Genomic DNA, 19,043 nt, shown 5'->3' with positions numbered 1-19,043 from the left:
ACTGAGATCATGTGACAGATCATGTGACAGTTAGATTGCACACAGGTGGACTTTATTTAACTAATTATGTGACTTCTGAAGGTAATTGGTTGCACCAGATCTTATTTAGGGACTTCATAGCAAAGGAGGTGAATACATATGCACAAACCACTTTTCCATTTTTTTTTCTTCGATTGATCGCCCTAACATTTGTCACCTCAATCTCCATGACCCTTATAGGACACTCCAGGAACTTGGGATCATGATTCCCACCACAATTGCAACACCGTCATCCTTCTACACACCGTTCTTCAGTATACTCCATCTGTCTGCACACACTTGAAACATGGCCAAATCCTTTACAATTCTTGCACTGCAAAGGTTTGGGGACGAAAGCTCTTACAACATGTCTTACATAACCGAGCTTCACGTGCGTAGGTATTTGCTCTGAATCAAAAAACAACAGGACCGACAGACGATGTTTCTCCATTCACAACGGGTCAGACGCCAGGCACCATGTACTGCCATGTTGTGTTGTCGTGTTGCTACCATGCTGTGTTGTTGTCTTAGGTCTTTCTTTGTGTAGTGTTGTGGTTGCTCTCTTGTCATGTGTTTTTTCCTACATTTTGTCCACACAGAAGACCTTTTTGCCTTTTTTGCCTAGGCCGTCATTGTAAATAAGAATTTGTTCTTAACAGACTTTCCTAGTTAAACAAATAAAATATGACTCCTTTGACAGGTGCTCTACTCCGAAGTTCAAAACAAAAAAAACTTGTGTCCGGATTCTTGTGAGGCTCACTGCAATCTTCCTCTGTTCTTCAGATATTCAATTAATCAAAGTAAGACCACTCCTGGTTGCTCTGACAGACTTTTCCCAAGAGCATACTTCAACATTTTTGACACCTTAAATGGGTCTCCCACATATACTGTACATCCTTACTTAACAAATGCATCCCAACAAGAAGCGATTCATTATCATTCATACACGTATCCTCCACTCCAATTTTAGACAATTAACTTTTTGTTCCAGTTTTCGATACTACTTCTCTATTCAGAACATTAGTCTTCACCAACTTCGCTTGATGCTCTGCTTGATTTCAACTCAGCATCCACTTACGCCATCTTTCGTGCCCAACAAAAAACATCCCACCATTATCTCCCACTGTTTACTTCCGTTTACACTGAAGACAAGGATGTTATTGGTTGGCATCATAGCTCAAAGTGTGTTGTGAAATGAAAAATGTATGCATGCTGTTCTTTGAAATACGTTACTGCTTACTACATTACACATCACATCTCCTATGATCAGTATCTTTCAAGTTGAGAGCAGATTTGTTTAGAAAGAACATTGTGTTAGCAAGAATAGAGTAGAAAATAATAAAATGGCTTTATTCCATCCACATCTCCTCAGTAAGGTAAATATTAAACTGTCCTTGTGTTAGCCTAGGTTTACTGTCTCTCTAAAAACATGTATTTACTCAAGTCTGTTTCAGATGACAAGTTAATGAGGGGTATGTGGTTAATAACCTTCTTACCCCAAGGTATTAAACATAACTAAACTAAACTCAGCAAAAAAAGAAACGTCCTCTCACTGTCAATTGCGTTTATTTTCAGCAAACTTACAAATATTTACACATGTTACGAACATGACAGGATTCAACAACTGAGACATAAACTGAACCAGTTCCACAGACATGTGACTAATAGAAATGGAATAATGTGTCCCTGAACAAAGGGGGGGTCAAAATCAAAAGTAACAGTCAGTATCTGGTGTGGCCACCAGCTGCATTAAGTACTGCAGTGCATCTCCTCCTCATGGACTGCACCAGATTTGCCCGTTCTTGCTGTGAGATGTTACCCCACTCTTCCACCAAGGCACCTGCAAGTTCCCAGACATTTCTGGGGGGAATGGCCCTAGCCCTCACCCTCCGATCTAACAGGTCCCAGATGTGCTCAATGGGATTGTGTTAAGGGATTTTTATGAATAATGACTAAATGATGTATACATTTAAATCAGAACTATAACTAAACAGAATACTAATATGTTACTGTATGGATGTATGAATCTTATTATAATCATAATACTGAATGTAATGTGTGTAGTTTTCGTCAAGAATTAGAACAAGGACTTTCTGTTCCTTGTTAGAAACGAATGGAGCTATCGTCAGACTGGCTGGAATGCTGTGTTCCTTACAGGACATCCTGTCTCTACCCAGGGAGGGGAGAGACCTTGGGCTAGTAGTAGATTGTTTAACAGGTGGCAGACAATGCAGGAAGGCTTGTGAACTATATTGCCATTGTATCAGAGAGAAGGAGGAGCAGCATTCAAAACGCTATAACGAAATGTGATGTATATAAACCAATGTACATTGTATTATATTCAGTACTCTCGAGAATAAGCGCTATTGATTGATTTTGAGACTGGTCTTTGTCCATTTTATGCAAATAAGTATCTTACAAATTCTGAGAAATGGGCAGAGTGTTTTAATTGAATTGGTTGATGAACATATAGGAATGAAATTCCTTTAAAAGATTGAGATCCGGGCTCTTAGCTGGCCATGGCAGAACACTGACATTCCTGTCTTGCAGGAAATCACACACAGAACGAGCAGTATGGCTGATGGCATTGTCATGCTGGAGGGTCATGTCAAGATGAGCCTGCAGGAAGGGTACCACATGAGGGAGAAGGATGTCTTCCTTGTAACGCACAGCGTTGAGATTGCCTGCAATGACAACAAGCTCAGTCCGATGATGCTGTGACACACCGTTCCAGACCATGACGGACCCTCCACCTCCAAATCGATCTCGCTTCAGAGTACAGGCCTCGGTGTAATGCTCATTCCTTCGACGGTAAACGCGAATCCGACCATCACTCCCGGTGAGACAAAACCGCGACTCGTTAAAGAGCATTTTTTGCCAGTCCTGTCTGGTCCAGCGACAGTGGGTTTGTGCCCATAGGCGACATTGTTGCCGGTGATGTCTGGTGAGAACCAGCCTTACAACAGGCCTACAAGTCCTCAGTCCAGCCTCTCTCAGCCTATTGTGGACAGTATGAGCACTGATGGGGGGGATTGTGCGTTCCTGGTGTAACTCGGGCAGTTGCTGTTGCCATCCTGTACCTGTCCCGCAGGTGTGATGTTTGGATGTACTGATCCTGTGCAGGTGTTGTTACACGTGGTCTGCCACTGTGAGGACGATCAGCTATCCGTCCTGTCTCCCTATAGCGCCGTCTTAGGCGTCTCACAGTATGGACATTGCAATTTATTGCTCTGGTCACATCTGCAATCCTCATGCCTCCTTGCAGCATGCCTAAGGCATGTTCACGCAGATGAGCAGGGACACTGGGCATCTTTCTTTTGGTGTTTTTCAGAGTCAGTAGAAAGGCCTCTTTAGTGTCCCAAGTTTTCATAACTGTGACCTTAATTGCCTACCGTGTAAGCAGTTAGTGTCTTAATGACCGTTCCACAGGTGCATGTTCATTAATTGTTTATGGTTCATTTGAACAAGCATGGGAAACAGTGTTTAAACCCTTCACAATGATCTGTGAAGTTATTTGGATTTTTACAAATTATCTTTGAAAGACAGGGTCCTGAAAAAGGGACATTTCTTTTGAGGAGTTGATAATTTGTCAGCTAAAGAATGGTTCTCAGATATTCCCAGTGTGCATCTCAAGCTACACTGCTAACATTTCTCCCCGTTGTGGACACTCCTATGTCAGGTAAGGTTACTCTGGAAAGAGAAGATCTTGTAACATAGTTTGCACTTATAGTGCCTCTCCTTAGTGTGAATGGTCTGGTGCTCCTTCAAATAGTTTGCCCTAGCAAAGCGCTTCCTACATGTGGGGCAGGAGTACCGCTTGATGCTCGGCCTCCCACGTTGATAAACTGCATTTATTTTCTCATTAAAAGTCTCTTTGGATTTTTATTTTATTTGATTGGAAGTAATGAAACAGGCATTTGTAAACATCATATAACCTACACAGTACAAACACAAAATGCAACATACTTTTTTTGTTACAGCCTGAATTTAAAATAGTTCAATTCAGATTTTGTCACCGGCCTACACACAATAACCCATAATGTCAAAGTGGAATTATGTTTTTTGACATGTTTACAAATGAATTAAAAACAAATGTCTTGAGTCTGTATTCAACCCATTTGTTATGGCAAGCCTAAATAAGTTCAGGAGTGAAAATGTGCTTAATAAGTCACATAAGCTGCATGGACTCACTGTGTGTGCAATAATAGTGTTTAACATGATTTTTGAATGACTACCTCATCTCTGTACCCCAAAAATATCTAATTATCTGTAAGCACCCTCAGTCGAGCAGTGAATTCCAAATACATATTCAACCACAAAGACCAGGGAGGTTTTCCAATGCCTCGCAAAGAAGGGAACCTTTTGGTAGATGGGGGGGCGGGAAAAAAGCAGACATTAAATACCCCTTTGAACATGAAGTTAATAATTACACTTTGGCTGGTGTATCAATACACCCAGTCACTACAAAAATACAGACATCTTTCCTAACTCAGTTGCCGGAGAGGAAGGAAACCGCTCAGGGAGTTTAATGGCTCTAATAGGATGAATCAACAACATTATAGTTACTCCACAATACTAACCTAATTGATAGAGTGAAAAGAAGGAAGTCTGTACAGAATAAAAATATTTCAAAACATGCATCCTGTTTGCAATAAGGTACCAAAGTAAAACTGCAAAAAATGTGCCGATGAAATTAACTTTTTGTCCTGAATACAAAGCGTTATATTTGGGGCAAATCCAACAACACATCACTGAGTACCACTCTTCATATTTTCAAGCATGGTGGTGGCTGCATCATGTTATGAGTATTCTTGTCATCAGCAAGGACTAAGGATACATTTTAGGATAAACAGAAACGGAATAGAGCTACGCACAGGCAAAATCCTAGAGGAAAACCTGGTTCAGTCTGCTTTCCATCAGACACTGGGAGACAACTTCACCTTTCAGCAGGACAATAACCTAAAACACAAGGCAAAAATTATAATGGAGTTGCTTACCAAGACAAAATTGAATGTTCCTGAGTGGCCTAGATACAGTTTTGACTTAAATATGGCAAGACTTAAATGTCTGTCTAGCAATGATCAACAACCAACTTGACAGAGCTTGAAGAATTTGTAAAATAATGTGCAAATATTGTACATTCCAGGTGTGTCATGCTCTTAGAGACATACTCAAAGACTCACAGCTGTAATCACTGCCTAAGGTGATTCTAACATATATTGAGTCAGGGGTGTGAATACTGAAGTAAATTTGCTAGTTATATATTTCATTTTTAATACATTTCTAAAAACATGTTCACTTTGTCTTTATGGGGTATTGTGTGTAGACTGAGATTTAAAAAAAATATTTAATACATTTTTAATTCCGGCTGTATTAAACTAAATGTGGAATAAGTCAAGGGGTATGAATACTTTATGAAGGCACTGTATGCGCCTTATACCGTGTATATCAAATGTCTGGATGCAATATTCAACACTGAAATCTGTTACTCAGGGTTTGATCTAAACATCAGAAGCTATCGAGTAGAATTGTAATTTTCTATGTTATAGAATGGAATGTTTTTTCTGCTGATGTATGCTGAGATAGTTCCTCTCTGAGAACCTCTTCTCACAGTGCGTGCAGGCGAACAAACCGCTTTTCTCCCATGTGGACCTTCAGGTGCACATTTAGCTGGTACTGGCGTGAGAACCTCTTCTCACACTGGGGACAGCTGTAGGGTTTCTCCCCTGTGTGGACCCTCTGGTGCCTCCTCAGGTCACCAGCCTGGGCGAAGCGCATGTGACACTGGGTACAGCTGAAGGGTTTCACCCCTGTGTGGACCCTCTGGTGCTTCTTCACATAGTTCACCTCAGCAAAGCGCTTCCCACACGTGGGGCAGGCATACGGCTTGTCTGTGTCCGTCCTCATGCTCGGCCTCCCAAATTGTGATCCAATGACACCAGAGGAGGTAGAAGCAGGCGCCACCACCATCAGGTGGTTGGTGTTTGAGCTCCTTCCTTGACCTCTAGCCATTGTTTGGCTGTTGTTGGAATTGTGTGCTGTGTTATAGCATAAGTACCTCTTGTGGAGAACACCCATCCTGACCCGGTCTGTATTGGTGGGGTAACCATGAGGTAACCGAGGAAGGCTAGACCCAGGTCCAGGCTTTCTATGAACCCAGTCACCAGTCATTAGACAAGACCCTGAAGGAGAAGACCGACTTGCTGATAGACTACCACCAGGGAGGGCTCCTGTCACTCTCTGTGAAGGCTGAACCCCACGCTGACATCCTCTGTTCATCATGGATGCTGTGCTGTTTGTATCATAGGAACAGGAGGGTCTCTCTCTATCAGCTGCAGGCCCTGCTTCATCCCTGCACTGAGACTGTGAAGAGAAGGGTCTGGGCTGCAGACTGGATCCCTGACTGGAGCCTCTGTCTCTCTGATGACCACCAGGACTGAAGTTGTTCAGTCCACCTGTCCACTGGTTGTGTTCTACGTGATGGTTGAGTCTTTGTTCCTCGTGGTTCCGTCTTGAATCTGAATCAGGAAGGAATAGTGACGGCTCTTGATCCACTGTCCTGATCCGGGGCCAGGGTTTGTGACCAGCCGCTTCAGAGGTCCAGTCTCTCCTACCAGCAACACCTGATATCAGCAGGTCCTCATGGACTTCAGACTGTAAACACAAATTGAACAGAAGATAATATAAAGGTTTATATAAGGAACGCTTTGCTGTACACACAGAAACATGACATTATAAAATGTTAACCAGTCAAACCTATCTCTAACACTGTGATTAACATACTTAACAATACAGACCCATTGGAGTTTATTATAAATAACAAATGTCCATATCTGTTGACTCAAGAATGAAGTATAATGTTTTGGTTCCACTGAGATAAGGAAAACTCAGACCCTGCAATGATACAAAAATAACCAAATCAGTCAGTACAGCTTTTATTTACTTTCAACAAAATGGTCATACAGTCATAACACGAAGTACAGTACTTTTATTGCACAAAACGATACGTGACAAGTAGAATAACTTTTCTCACTATGGTAACACTTGACCTTTTCTGTAAATATGGTACCCTCGCTTTGATAAAATTACATTTTAGAATACTTTGGAAAAGGTTCAACATTACGTTACACGGATCTAATCTATTTTGTCAAGTAAATTAAGGCACTATCATTATCCCACTATAAAACACCAGTATCAACCTATAGGGACATAGTTGTCACTTCAATGGTGAAGCATTTTTACAGACACAATCACACCAACCATCACCATATCATATCTTTTGCCTTATCACACTCATTCCCTCCTCAGTTCACCTCATCCAGTTCCCTGCTACATCCCAAACCAACAGTGAACTACAAACACACTAACTAGTAATTTATGATATGTTACAATACTCTATACATGGGCTGTGTGTATTTTCTGTTGGTGTATCCTGAGGTTGCTCCTCTCTGAGAACCTCTTCCCGCAATGCGTACAGACGAATGGCCTCTCTCCCGTGTGGACCTTCAGGTGCCTCTTCAGCTGGTGCTGGTGGGAGAACCTCCTCTCACACTGGGGACAGCTGTAGGGTTTCTCCCCTGTGTGGACCATATGGTGCCTCTTTAGGTTGAACGAGTGTGAGAAACTGGCCTGGCACAGATGGCAGCTGAATGATTTCTCTCCCGTGTGCATCCTCTGGTGGATCTCCACCTCTATGGGGAAACTGAAGGACTTCTCACAGAACGAACACGGGAAGCGCTTCTCTTTGGCGCTGTCACCTTTACTGATTCCGTCTCTACTACTGTCATTTGTCAATGGGCTTGTGTAGGTATTTAGTGTTGAGGCACTGGCATTGTCTGAGGTCTGGTTTAACAGGAGAGTGTGAGGAGGATGAAGGCCAGGGAGTGTCTGAGTTGTCGCAAGGTCCATGTTCCAGTTGATAGATCCTATAGAAGGCAGGCTGAAGGCAGCACCTGTTAGGGGGTTAACCTGAGGCGCCATCAGTCTCTCTGAATCACAACTATAGGAGCAGGATGGAGCATCACTAGCCGAGTCTGTTCTCTCCCTCCACATACGGTCACCTCCCTGTCCCTGCAGAACAAATCTACGCCTCGGCCTGGTCTCAGACAGTTTGCGGTCATGGAGACTAAGATCGGATGTTGTTTTGTGTTTGACTGTCTGTTTCTGTTTGTGGTTAACAGTATTGTACCGCAGCTCAGAGTTGAGGACGCTGTCCCATCCACTGACCTCCACTATGTCGCCTATGGTCCTGGCTTGCTCAGTGATGTCGTCCCCAGGGCCTTTGGCTGCACCTGTCTGGGTCTGGGAATCCAAGTTGACCACCCAGTCTCCTCTGTTAGCCTCCAGCCAACCACCTGCAGGAAGAGGTTAGAAAATAGACTTTACAAACATGGCAGAGAACTCTAGTTTCAAGTTTATACATTATAATGTGTGTTTTTGGATGGAAACATAGGTTGTATTAATTTCATTTTTGAATGATGAAAATTCAGACACCAATTCCCAGGTGAAACACTATTCCCATTGAAGATCTATTACTTTATGTAAGCTATATGTATTTCTTCCTTACCTTGCTCCCCCATCGTTAGTCCACTCAGCAGGTCAATGCTCTCTGGTTCGTCCTCTATTGTCTCCTCTTTGACTAGCAGCAGATCAGGCTTCCATTCCTCCATGTCAACTGACTTTAAGAGAGAGAGAGAGAGAGAGAGGGAGCATGTCGGATCCAGAAATCTGATATGAGCACCCTGCTATGAAGCATCTTCTGATTGGGCAATGAGCAATTGCTATGAATACTATGCAACTGTATTAGTTTATTTGATTTCTTGACACTCTTTAATGGTTTGATAATTCAAAAGTTATGGGCCCACACAAATTTAATCAAGACCTGGGCCCGTATCTATAAAGAGTCTCAGAGTAGGATTGCTGATCTAGGATCTTTCCAAATAATTGTATTCGTTATGATCTAAAAGGCAAAACTGATCCTAGATCAGCACTCCTACTCTGAGAGGCTTTGTGGATACAGATCCTGACCTAATATCATTCAGACAGTAGTTCACAGTGGGCTCACCTCAGTGAGACTGTGTGTGGTCCTGTGCTGCTCAGCTGGTTCCTCTGCGGGTTCAGGAGGTGTAGTCCGGTTGTCCTCCATGACCATGTTCCCCTCAGGCTTCCACAGACCTTCCTCACACCCCTCCCCCTTCACCAGCAGCACCTCTGGACCCTCCTCCTCCTGGAAGAGACAGGTAATACAGATTACACCAACATACACTCCCTCAGGTACATACACACAGGTAATAAATACACTTTCAACATGTGAGGAGCCATACTTGTGAACATGGATTATTTCCTGTAACAATTTCCGTATCAGCCTAATAAAAATCATAAAGAGCAACTGCCAATAAAAAGCAACTAATCCCATTGAAAATGGACTATGTGGAATTTCTAAGTCACAAACATGTACTATAGTGTCAAAATTAACTACAAAGTGAAAATAGGACAATCAGCCTAGTCAAAAACGGAGTTTGGAACCCAGTGCTTCACAACGAGTGAATGAAGTTTGGTTATGGATTACAATTATGTCAACAAATCATCCCCAATTTTGTCAAGCTCCACGTGCAAATCGCCGTTTCTGACTGAAAAGCCCTAACGTTATATGAACGTTATATGGGTTGACCATGGCTCCACACAGTTATACGGTTTACATGGCCTGCCGAAGGAACCTAGTATGCGGAAAGGCGGTTGGAGTTCGCCAGTCCCCTCTGCACCACCAGTATAGTAACGCTAGCTTGGTGTGCAACGTTCGGTGGTGGTGAGTATAACCAGATATACTGTAATATGACCTCTGGCATAATTTCGCTAACGCCGTTATTGGTTAGCTATCTTTTGATAAAGCGAAGTAGTCTAGTTAGCGTTTTAGCATAGCTAGCTAGATAACTATTCCCATTACAATGTAGTTAGGTGGTAGCTCATACTGCTGGTTATATAACGTTATCATTTGACAAATCGGATTTGCAAGTTAGTTAGTAGCTCATACAAGTGTATTCTGTACGTTATTTAAGGCCAAAACTAATTAATTAATGCAACTATGGTGGTCGTTAACTCATGCCTGAGTCTAATACGATGAACTCGGACCAACAACCCGCAATGGCGTCCCTGGCCTGAATCCAATATAGAGATACAGTCAGTCTACATCTATACAGCATATCATTAGGGTTTCCACAGCCACAATAGATTATATCGTTTTAAAAAAAGGTCGTTATTAATTTAAGGTTACGTTTAAAATCACATCTTAATAAGTTAGATTGTAGAAATTGGCATGGTTTATGACTTTGTGGCAACTAGTGACGACCTAGAATTAGCTTGACCATAGTTACTGCCCTGATGACAGACGGCTTCTTCGACAACGGTAATGTGTGTTATATGAAAAGTTGTATAAAATAAAAAAAACACGGTTTGTTAAACTAGTAGGTGAATTACACAGTCAAGTAGTACAGTCATTTTGGTTGTGAAATGCATTATCAAAATGATTTGTACTTTCTTTATAACAAAATGCAATTTACCACTTGGCTTTCTATTGTATAACACTGTCACAGGCCCTCCCAGTCAACACCACCTCATAAAATAAGGAAGTCCATTATTTGAGGATCGCTTGCAGCAGTTGTTACAGAGATGTTCCGTTTGCTGCCAAACATGCAACATAGAGAAGACCAGCAAGGGGACCCTTAACATCACGCAGACATGCCCTCGCTGTGAGCATTCCTATAAATTGAACAGGGAGGACGCTTGAATCAGGTTGGTGACATTTGACCTGGTCAAAGGTCTAAACAGATGAGTTTTGTTCCAATTCACCTTCATAACCAAGGCTGCGTTGCCATTCTATTACAGAGAGCAGTTTGGTTCCACCATGCAAGTCATAACCATAATGTGATCAGTGCTTTGTGTGTGTGTGTTACTGGCCAAACACAAACAGGGTCCATTCCCATCAACACCATTCCCATCAACACTCCTTCCGTGGCCTCCAACTGCTCTTAAATGCTAGTAAAACGAAACGCATGCTCTTCAAATCGATCACTACCCGCCCGCCCGACTAGCATCACTACTCTGGACGGTTCTTACTTCCAATATGTGGACAAGTATAAATACCTAGGTGTCTGGCTAGACTGTAAACTCACATTAAGCATCTCCAATCCAAAGTAAAATCTAGAATTGGCTTCCTATTTCACAACAAAGCCTCCATCACTCAGGCTGCCAAACATACCCTCGTAAAACTGACTATCCTACCGTTCCTTGAATTTGGCGACTATCATTTACAAAATAGCCTCCAACACTCTACTCAGCAAATTGGATGCAGTCTATCACAGTGCCATCCATTTTGTCACCAAAGCCCCATATACTACCCACCACTGTGACCTGTATGCTCTCGTTGGCTGGCCCAGGCTACATATTCGTCGCCTAACCCACGGGCTCCAGGTCATCTAAGTCTTTGCTAGGTAAAGCTCCGCCTTATCTCAGCTCACTGGTCACCAAAGCAACACCCACCCATAGCACGCGCTCCAGCAAGTACAGTTGGAAGTCGGAAGTTTACATACACCATAGCCAAATACATTTCAACTCAGTTTCACAATTCCTGACATTTAATCCGAGTAAAAATTCCCTGTCTTAGGTCAGTTAGGATCACCACTTTATTTTATAAATGTGAAATGTCAGAATAATAGTGATTTATTTCAGCTTTTATTTATTTCATCACATTCCCACTGGGTCAGAAGTTTACATACACTCAATTAGTATTTGGTAGCATTTCCTTTAAATTGTTTAACTTGGGTCAAACGTTTTGAGTAGCCTTCCACAAGCTTCCAACAATAAGTTGGGTGAATTTTGGCCCATTCCTCCTGACAGAGCTGAGTCAGGTTGGTAGGCCTCCTTGCTCGCACGTGCTTTTTCAGTTCTGCCCACATTTTCTATGGGATTGAGGTCAAGGCTTTGTGATGGCCACTCTAATACCTTGACTTTGTTGTCCTTAAGCCATTTTGCCACAACATTGGAAGTATGCTTGGTGTCATTGTCCATTTGGAAGACCCATTTGCGACCAAGCTATAACTTCCTGACTGATGTCTTGATGTTGCTTCAATATATCCACATAATTTCCTTCCTCATGATGCCATCTATTTTGTGAAGTGCACCAGTCCCTCCTGCAGCAAAGCACCCCCACAACATGATGCTGCCACCCCCGTGATTCACGGTTGGGATGGTGTTCTTCGGTTTGCAAGCCTCCCCATCTTTCCTCCAAACATAACGATGGTCAAACAGTTCCATTTTTGTTTCATCAGACCAGAGGACATTTCTCCAACAAGTACGATCTTTGTCCACATGTGCAGTTGCAAACCGTAGTCTGACTTTTATGGTGGGTATGGAGCAGTGGCTTCTTCCTTGCTGAGCGGCCTTTCAGGTTATGTCGATTATAGGACTTGTTTTACTGTGGGTATAGATACTTTCGTACCTGTTCCTTCCAGCATCTTCACAAGGTTATTTGCTGCTGTTCTGGGATTGATTTGCACTTTTCGCACCAAAGTACGTTCATCTGTAGGAGACAGAACGCTTCTCCTTCCTGAGCGGTATGACGACTGCGTGGTCCCATGGTATTTATACTTGCATACTATTGTTTGTACAGATGAACGTAGTACCTTCGGGCGTTTGGAAATTCCTCCCAAGGATGAACCAGAGTTGTGAAGGTCCACAATTTGTTTTCTGAGGTATTGGCTGATTTCATTTGATTTTCCCATGATGTCAAGCAAAGAGGCACTGGGTTTGAAGGTAGGCCTTGAAATATATCCACAGTTACAAATGTCAATTAGCCTATCAGAAGCTTCTAAAGCCATGACATAATTTTCTGGAATTTTCCAAGCTGTTTAAAGGCACAGTCAACTTCTGACCCACTGGAATTGTGATAGAAATAACCTGTCTGTAAACAATTGTTGAAAAAATGACTTGTGTCATGCACAAAGTAGATTTCCTAACCGACTTGCCAAAATTATAGTTTGTTAACAAGACATTTGTGGAGTGGTTGAAAAACGAGTTTTAATGACTCCAACCTAAGTGCATGTAAACTTCCGACTTCAACTGTATATTTCACTGGCCATCCCCAAAGCCAACACCTCCTTTGGCTGCCTTTCCTTCCAGTTCTCTGAAGCCAATGACTGGAACAAATTCCAAAAATCACTGAAGTTGGAGACTTATATCCCCCTCACTAACTTTTAAGCGTCAGCTGTCAGAGCAGCTTACCGATCGCTACAGCTGTACACAGCCCACCCACCCAACCAACTACCTACCTCATCCCCATATTTGTTTTTGTTTTTCTGCTCTTTTGCACATCCTCATCTGCACATATCACTCCAGTGTAAATTGATCAATTGTAATTACTTTGCCACTATTGGCCTATTTATTGCCTTACCTCCTTACTTCATTTGCACACACTGTATACAGACTTTTATATTGTGTTACTGACTGTACGTTTGTTTATCCCATGTGTAACTCTTTTGTCGCACTGCTTTGCTTTATCTTGGCCAGGTTACTGTTGTAAATGAGAACTTGTTCTCAACTGGCCTACCTAGTTAAATAAAGGTGAAATAAAAAATTCCAGGGTTTTTTAAGCTATGAAAAAACACATGGAATTGTGTAGTAACCCCCCGCTCCAAAAAAAAAAACCAACAAGTGTTAAATCAAAACCGATATTATATTTGAGATTCTTCAAAGGAGCCACCCTTTGCCTTGACAACTTTGCACACTCTTGGCATTCTCTCAACCATTCTCTCATGAGGTAGCCACCTGGAATGCTTTTCAATTAACAGGTGTGCCTTGTTCAAAGGTAATGTGTGGAATTTCAATCCTTCTTAATGCATTTGAGAATATCAGTTGTATTGTGACAAGGTAGGGATGGTATACAGAAGATAGCGCTATTTGGTAAAAGACCTTAAGAACGTTTCTTCATATGCAGTCGCAAAAACCATCAAGCGCGATGATGAAACTGGCTCTCATGTGGACCGCCATAGGAAAGGAAGACCCATAGTTACCTCTGCTGCAGAGGATAAGTTCATTAGAATTAACTGCACCTCAAATAAATGCTTCATAGAGTTAAAGTAACAGACACAATCTCAACACATCAACTGTTCAGAGGAGACTGTGTGAATCAGGCCTTCATGAACTCTGCGTGTGTAGTTCCCACCGTGAAGCATGGAGGAGATTTGATGGTGTGGGGGTGCTTTGCTGGTGAAACTGTCTGATTTATTTAGAATTCAAAGCACACTTAACCAGCATGGCTACCACAGCATTCTGCAGCGATATGCTAAATGAAACGGGCATTTGTTATCATCTAGCCTACTCAGTACAAACACTATGTAACAACAGACTTTTTAGGCTTATATGTGACATACTGTATCATGCAATATTCTAACCAGGAAAATTCAACACTGAAATCTGTTCATCTCATTATTCCAAATGCATCTGTGGACAACAATGAAAATTAATCTCTTTTTAACGCAGGGTTTGATCTAAACGTAATAAGCTATAAAGTAGAATGGTTTTGATTTTATAGAGTGGAATTGTTTTTCTGCTGGTGTATCCTGAGGTAGGTCCTCTCTGAGAACCTCTTCCCACAATACATACAGGCAAATGGCCTTTCTCCCGTGTGGACCTTCAGGTGCCTCTTCAGGCTGCCAGTCTGGGTGAAGCGCATGTGACACTGGGGGCAGCTTTAGGGTTTCTCCCCTGTGGACTCTCTGGTGCCTCTTCAGGTCACCAATCTGGGTGAAGCACATGTGACACTGTAGGGTTTCGCCCCTGTGTGGAACCTCTGGTGGATCTCCACCTTCTGGGAGCAGCTGAAGCCTTTGTTACAGAACATGCAGAGGAACCGTTTCTCTCTACTATTGCCTGATGTGGCTCCCCCTCCAGGAGGCTGGCCTCTAGCCCTTTCGTTGGAGTTTAATACTTGATCAAAAAGTATGCGGCCTTTTGAATCGGAAGGCCCCATTGACGTGGACTCTGGGTCGTGATCCCTAAACAAGTGTAAAGGGGAGTGGGTTGCGACAATTGGATTTGTCTCTAAGCTTCCCCTGTAATCTAAGAAATCTCTTCCCTGTGAGTGTCCGTCTCGTAGGTGACTATCTGGATTCCATGTGGGAGGAACGTCGCCCTCCACTTTCACATCTACGACCAGACCCTCCCCTTTCTTATCTAGGCACCCTTCAGAGTATACACTACTACTGTACTGGTTCCAGTCCCCTCTGTGGACAGATCAGTCTCTCTCTCTCTAAACCCATGGGCATGTTGCCAGGGTCCATCTCTGTAGTGTAAGAACAAGACGGATCATCACCACCAGTGTCTAACACGTCACTATCACCATGGAAATTAACCATCCTCTGGCTATGGTGAAATAGCGGTATATACTCTGAGCCAGGAGCAGGAGGACAGCCCAGTCTCCCCGTCTCCAGTCTCTCTGGGTCTGACCTATCATCAGATCCTGTGTGTAAAAGCCTGTGTGTTACAGTTAGTCTTGGTGTCAGTCTCTGACTTGAGGATGGCGTTCCACTGACCTCCGTGATACTGCATTGGGTCCTGAGCTGCGCTGGGGCGTTGGTGGGGTCCTCCGTGGCTACAAGGGGCGCTCCATCTGCCCCAGTCTGGATGTCTCTGCTGTGTCGTTGGTCCTCCTCTCCTTCAGACCTCTCCTGTTTGACCCCAGGACCTGCAGGCTCTGCATCTGCAGACTGACAAGACGAGGTTATTACCGGTCCATTAGTTGAGTTGTCGTAGGGTCTCACAAGCTCCCCTAAGGCAGATAAATTAGGATGTACATGTAAGCAAGTGAATAGCTGAGGGGAGCCTTTCTGAAATAAACTGGCCACATTTGATTTACAAAAGGAACTGTAATTCAATGTTAAACGTAACACTAACCTCTATCATGATAACGTGCTGGGTTGAGGTTCCACTCCCCTCATCAACAGTGATTGGTTGGTCATCTCTCAATGTATTGTGTCCTGCTGGTTTCACAGAGATCCCGTGGCCTCCAGTGAGATGTCCTTCACCTGAGAGAGTGATTGAGGGTTAAAGAGGTGGTTAGGTTAGCTACTGTCAATGCTCAACGGTATATTGTACATTATTTACACTGTCTAGAATTGGCCAGGAAGTAAGGTAACACTTCTCATATGATGTATTATGTTCCATGCATCACATTGTTTTCATTTAGCAAATAATAAGAAATGCAGTAAATAAAGAATCTGGTTAGAATATGATAGTGTCTTTGTGCTAGATAGCTAAGTAATTAGGGGAATTATTGCATACTATCCAAAAACTGACCAAGATCCAATTTTGGATAAAACACCTGAACACATGTGCAGGGGAGCTACAGACTAACACCGGATAATGTGATTTAACCAAAACATTTAGCTATCTATTGTACTAGTAGTTACAGGTGTGGCTAAACAAGCTAGTATCTGCCAATACCTATCTTCATCCTCAATTTGTGGAAACATGAGTCTCATAAAATGTCTGTCCAGTTGCAGGGGGTCTGTTTGAATTTAGAAAATGCTCTCTAAGCTTCCCCTGTAATCTAAGAAATCTCTTCCCTGTGAGTGTCCGTCTCCTAGGTGACGTGATATAGTGTTTAGTAATATAATTTTTGGGGTCCATAAAATAATCCATCAATGTTCAATCCTGTCTTTTTCAAATATTCTCACTGGTCAGTTTGTTTTGAATGACCCAGGAGTTTGGGACCTTTCCATTGGTCCTTAAATTAATCTCCACATACCAGGGGCAACGGCCAAGTAAAATTAACTCCACCATTGATTGAGACAGATGAGTCCACCCCAAACGGTCTATCATGATGACAGACACCGGTCTCGGTTACTTAATGGACCAAACATTTGATTGAATTTGGAAAATGTAGAGTTTTTAAAATAAAACGGACCCCCTTCAACTGGACACATTTTATTACTCATTTTTCCCCAAATCGAGGACGAAGATAACCTCACCTGGTATTGGCGATTCTAATGGTCCTAAAATGTTTGGTCAAATCATTCATTATCTGGTGTTACAATCTGTAGCTAGTGCAGATGGTGAACGGGGAGCTAGGCACTGTGCTATATACTAGGGGCGACAGGCAGCGCACCTTCGTCCTCCTGCAAAATGTACCTCTTGCCATTCCTCTGTATCGATCGAGGATCTTGACACCACTGGGACGACTGGCGAGGGCGCGCTCTCGGATTGTCCTCTCTGCGCGCTCCCGTGCCACCTTCAGTTCCAGTAGTTTCCTCCGCAATGACCTGTTTTCTTTCTGGCTTTGAGTTATTTCCAAACGAAACACTGCATAGTCATCGTCTACGAGTTTACAGATCTCTGCCACGGCTGCATTCGCTAGCACCTCCATGACGGAGGCTATTTGAGTGTGAAAAACCATACAGTTAGCCATTGTTAGCAGCTAGCGTTATCTAGATAACATCTATCAACCACTCCCTGTCGCCAACGCGAATTAAAGATGACCTGGGATACGTATGTGATGCGGTGCAGTTAAATATGTCATATTTTGAGTTCCAGGGTGTTAACAATCGTCTAAATCACAACAATAAAAACGTTAATGTGGACGTTATTTTTACCACTGTGAAGCAGGCAATAAGAACTAGCTAAATACTTCCAGGTCACAGATTTTTGGAATCCTTCAGAATAAGAGTATTTTCCTGTTACTTTGTAAATTAATAATTAGGGCGAAAATAACATTGTGCAGAAATGTTCATATTTTATACTAGTTATCATACAACCTGATTGTATTTTTTATGTTTTCAATCCTAAATGGTCACCAATGTTTTTTGTGTGTGTACTCCTATATTTTATTGCACCTTACATCATTTTCTGTATGCATTTAAAGGGGGATCATTTTTGGCACTTTAGTTTCAAATCCACAGGAGTTTACACCCAGAGGAATTTGCTGCTCATTTTGAGGCCAATCAGCTTAAATCCAATATTTTTTTCTTCTTCTTATTGGACATATTACACAATTGTTGGTCCCGCTTTAAATGATCGGCTTCTTAAAGCCCTACGTGTTAAAAAAGCATCTATAACCATATGCCATTCTTTATAAAGAGTTCAAAAATGTGGCATAACCGTGTGATAATCACCAATGTCAAATATGATATAAACATGTGCTTTATGAAGGGTGACATGTTGTGCTGAAGGAGGGCATACACTCTAATGTGATGTCATGTTACACCTAATCTCGTTTCCAGGCACTTCTGCCCTAATGTGTGGAAGGTCTGGTGGACCAACGCATCAAACTTGACCTTCATTATTTGGGTTAGGTTTAAAATCATATTTTAAGAAAATCTATTCTGGAAATGGGTAGGGTTTAGCCATAATTATGACTGACTGTTTAGTGATGATGACAAACTTTATACTCAGTAAGGTCACGCCTATAGAATTCTATGGTCACGCCCACTAAGGCGAACTTTGAATGGTTGATATAGTATGTGCAATAGCCTGGGGACAACGTTACACCAAGAAACACTTACCTTGACAAAAGCCCCCAGCATAAAGACATTTAAGTGTCTTTCTTCTGGAACCAAGTTACATGTTCCTCAATACAGAAATCTGCACACAACAAAAACGAGCCATACAGTGCGGTGCTGGGCCCAGTCAGGTCTTTGACACATTCACCCACTCCCCCACTGAAAGATCAGTCACAAAATGTTGGGAACATTGTAACAGGTTGTAATCAAGCCCTGGTCTCCAGCATGGGAACAGAAAAGGAATACATGGTGCAGTAGTCTCAGGTTGGACTACTCCAAATCTTCTTGGTTCTGACACGCACACAAATTTTGCAGGTCCATCAACCCATTTTAAATTCCTCTCACACCATACAATAACCCGTGGCTCATGAGAGAACCTTCGTAAAATCAGCAGAGTGTAAATAACCTACTTACTGACACTTATGTAGTGTCCTGTAATGCTTAGTTTGAAGTGAGATACATTCGGTCATTCATAAC

The 19,043-nt window shown here is 42.5% G+C and overlaps 1 protein-coding gene across 2 annotated transcripts; it reads right to left on the bottom strand.

Moving 5' to 3' along the window:
- Positions 1-4,729: 4,729 nt before the first annotated feature.
- LOC112231968 lies at positions 4,730-17,707 on the bottom strand. Of its 2 annotated transcripts, XM_042311863.1 has the most exons (8): positions 17,200-17,707; positions 15,964-16,094; positions 15,603-15,776; positions 9,083-9,244; positions 8,585-8,696; positions 8,245-8,372; positions 5,651-6,672; positions 4,730-4,977 (listed from the first exon to the last, which is right to left on the bottom strand). In XM_042311863.1, exons 1-8 carry the CDS (start codon positions 17,474-17,476, stop codon positions 4,962-4,964), a joined length of 2,022 nt encoding a protein of 673 aa, XP_042167797.1. In that variant the 5' UTR covers positions 17,477-17,707; the 3' UTR covers positions 4,730-4,961. The 2 variants fall into 2 exon arrangements, with proteins under 2 accessions (XP_042167797.1, XP_042167796.1); XM_042311862.1 differs by lacking the exon at positions 4,730-4,977 and having other exon boundaries at positions 5,353-6,672.
- Positions 17,708-19,043: the final 1,336 nt, after the last annotated feature.

Source organism: Oncorhynchus tshawytscha, linkage group LG34 (genome assembly GCF_018296145.1).
Source record: "Oncorhynchus tshawytscha isolate Ot180627B linkage group LG34, Otsh_v2.0, whole genome shotgun sequence".
NCBI classification, from domain to species: domain Eukaryota; kingdom Metazoa; phylum Chordata; class Actinopteri; order Salmoniformes; family Salmonidae; genus Oncorhynchus; species Oncorhynchus tshawytscha.
Note: the sequence above shows the minus strand (reverse complement) of the source record. Positions and strands in the feature narration are given on the sequence as shown.

Coding starts and splice junctions, on each gene's coding strand:
- LOC112231968 (XM_042311862.1), bottom strand. CDS start 17,476: ATGGCTAACTGTATGGTTTTTCACACTCAAATAGCCTCCGTCATGGAG. Junction 15,777..15,963: donor AGCACGTTATCATGATAGAG/GTTAGTGTTACG, acceptor TCGTCTTGTCAG/TCTGCAGATGCAGAGCCTGC. Junction 8,373..8,584: donor ACTAACGATGGGGGAGCAAG/GTAAGGAAGAAA, acceptor CTCTTCCTGCAG/GTGGTTGGCTGGAGGCTAAC.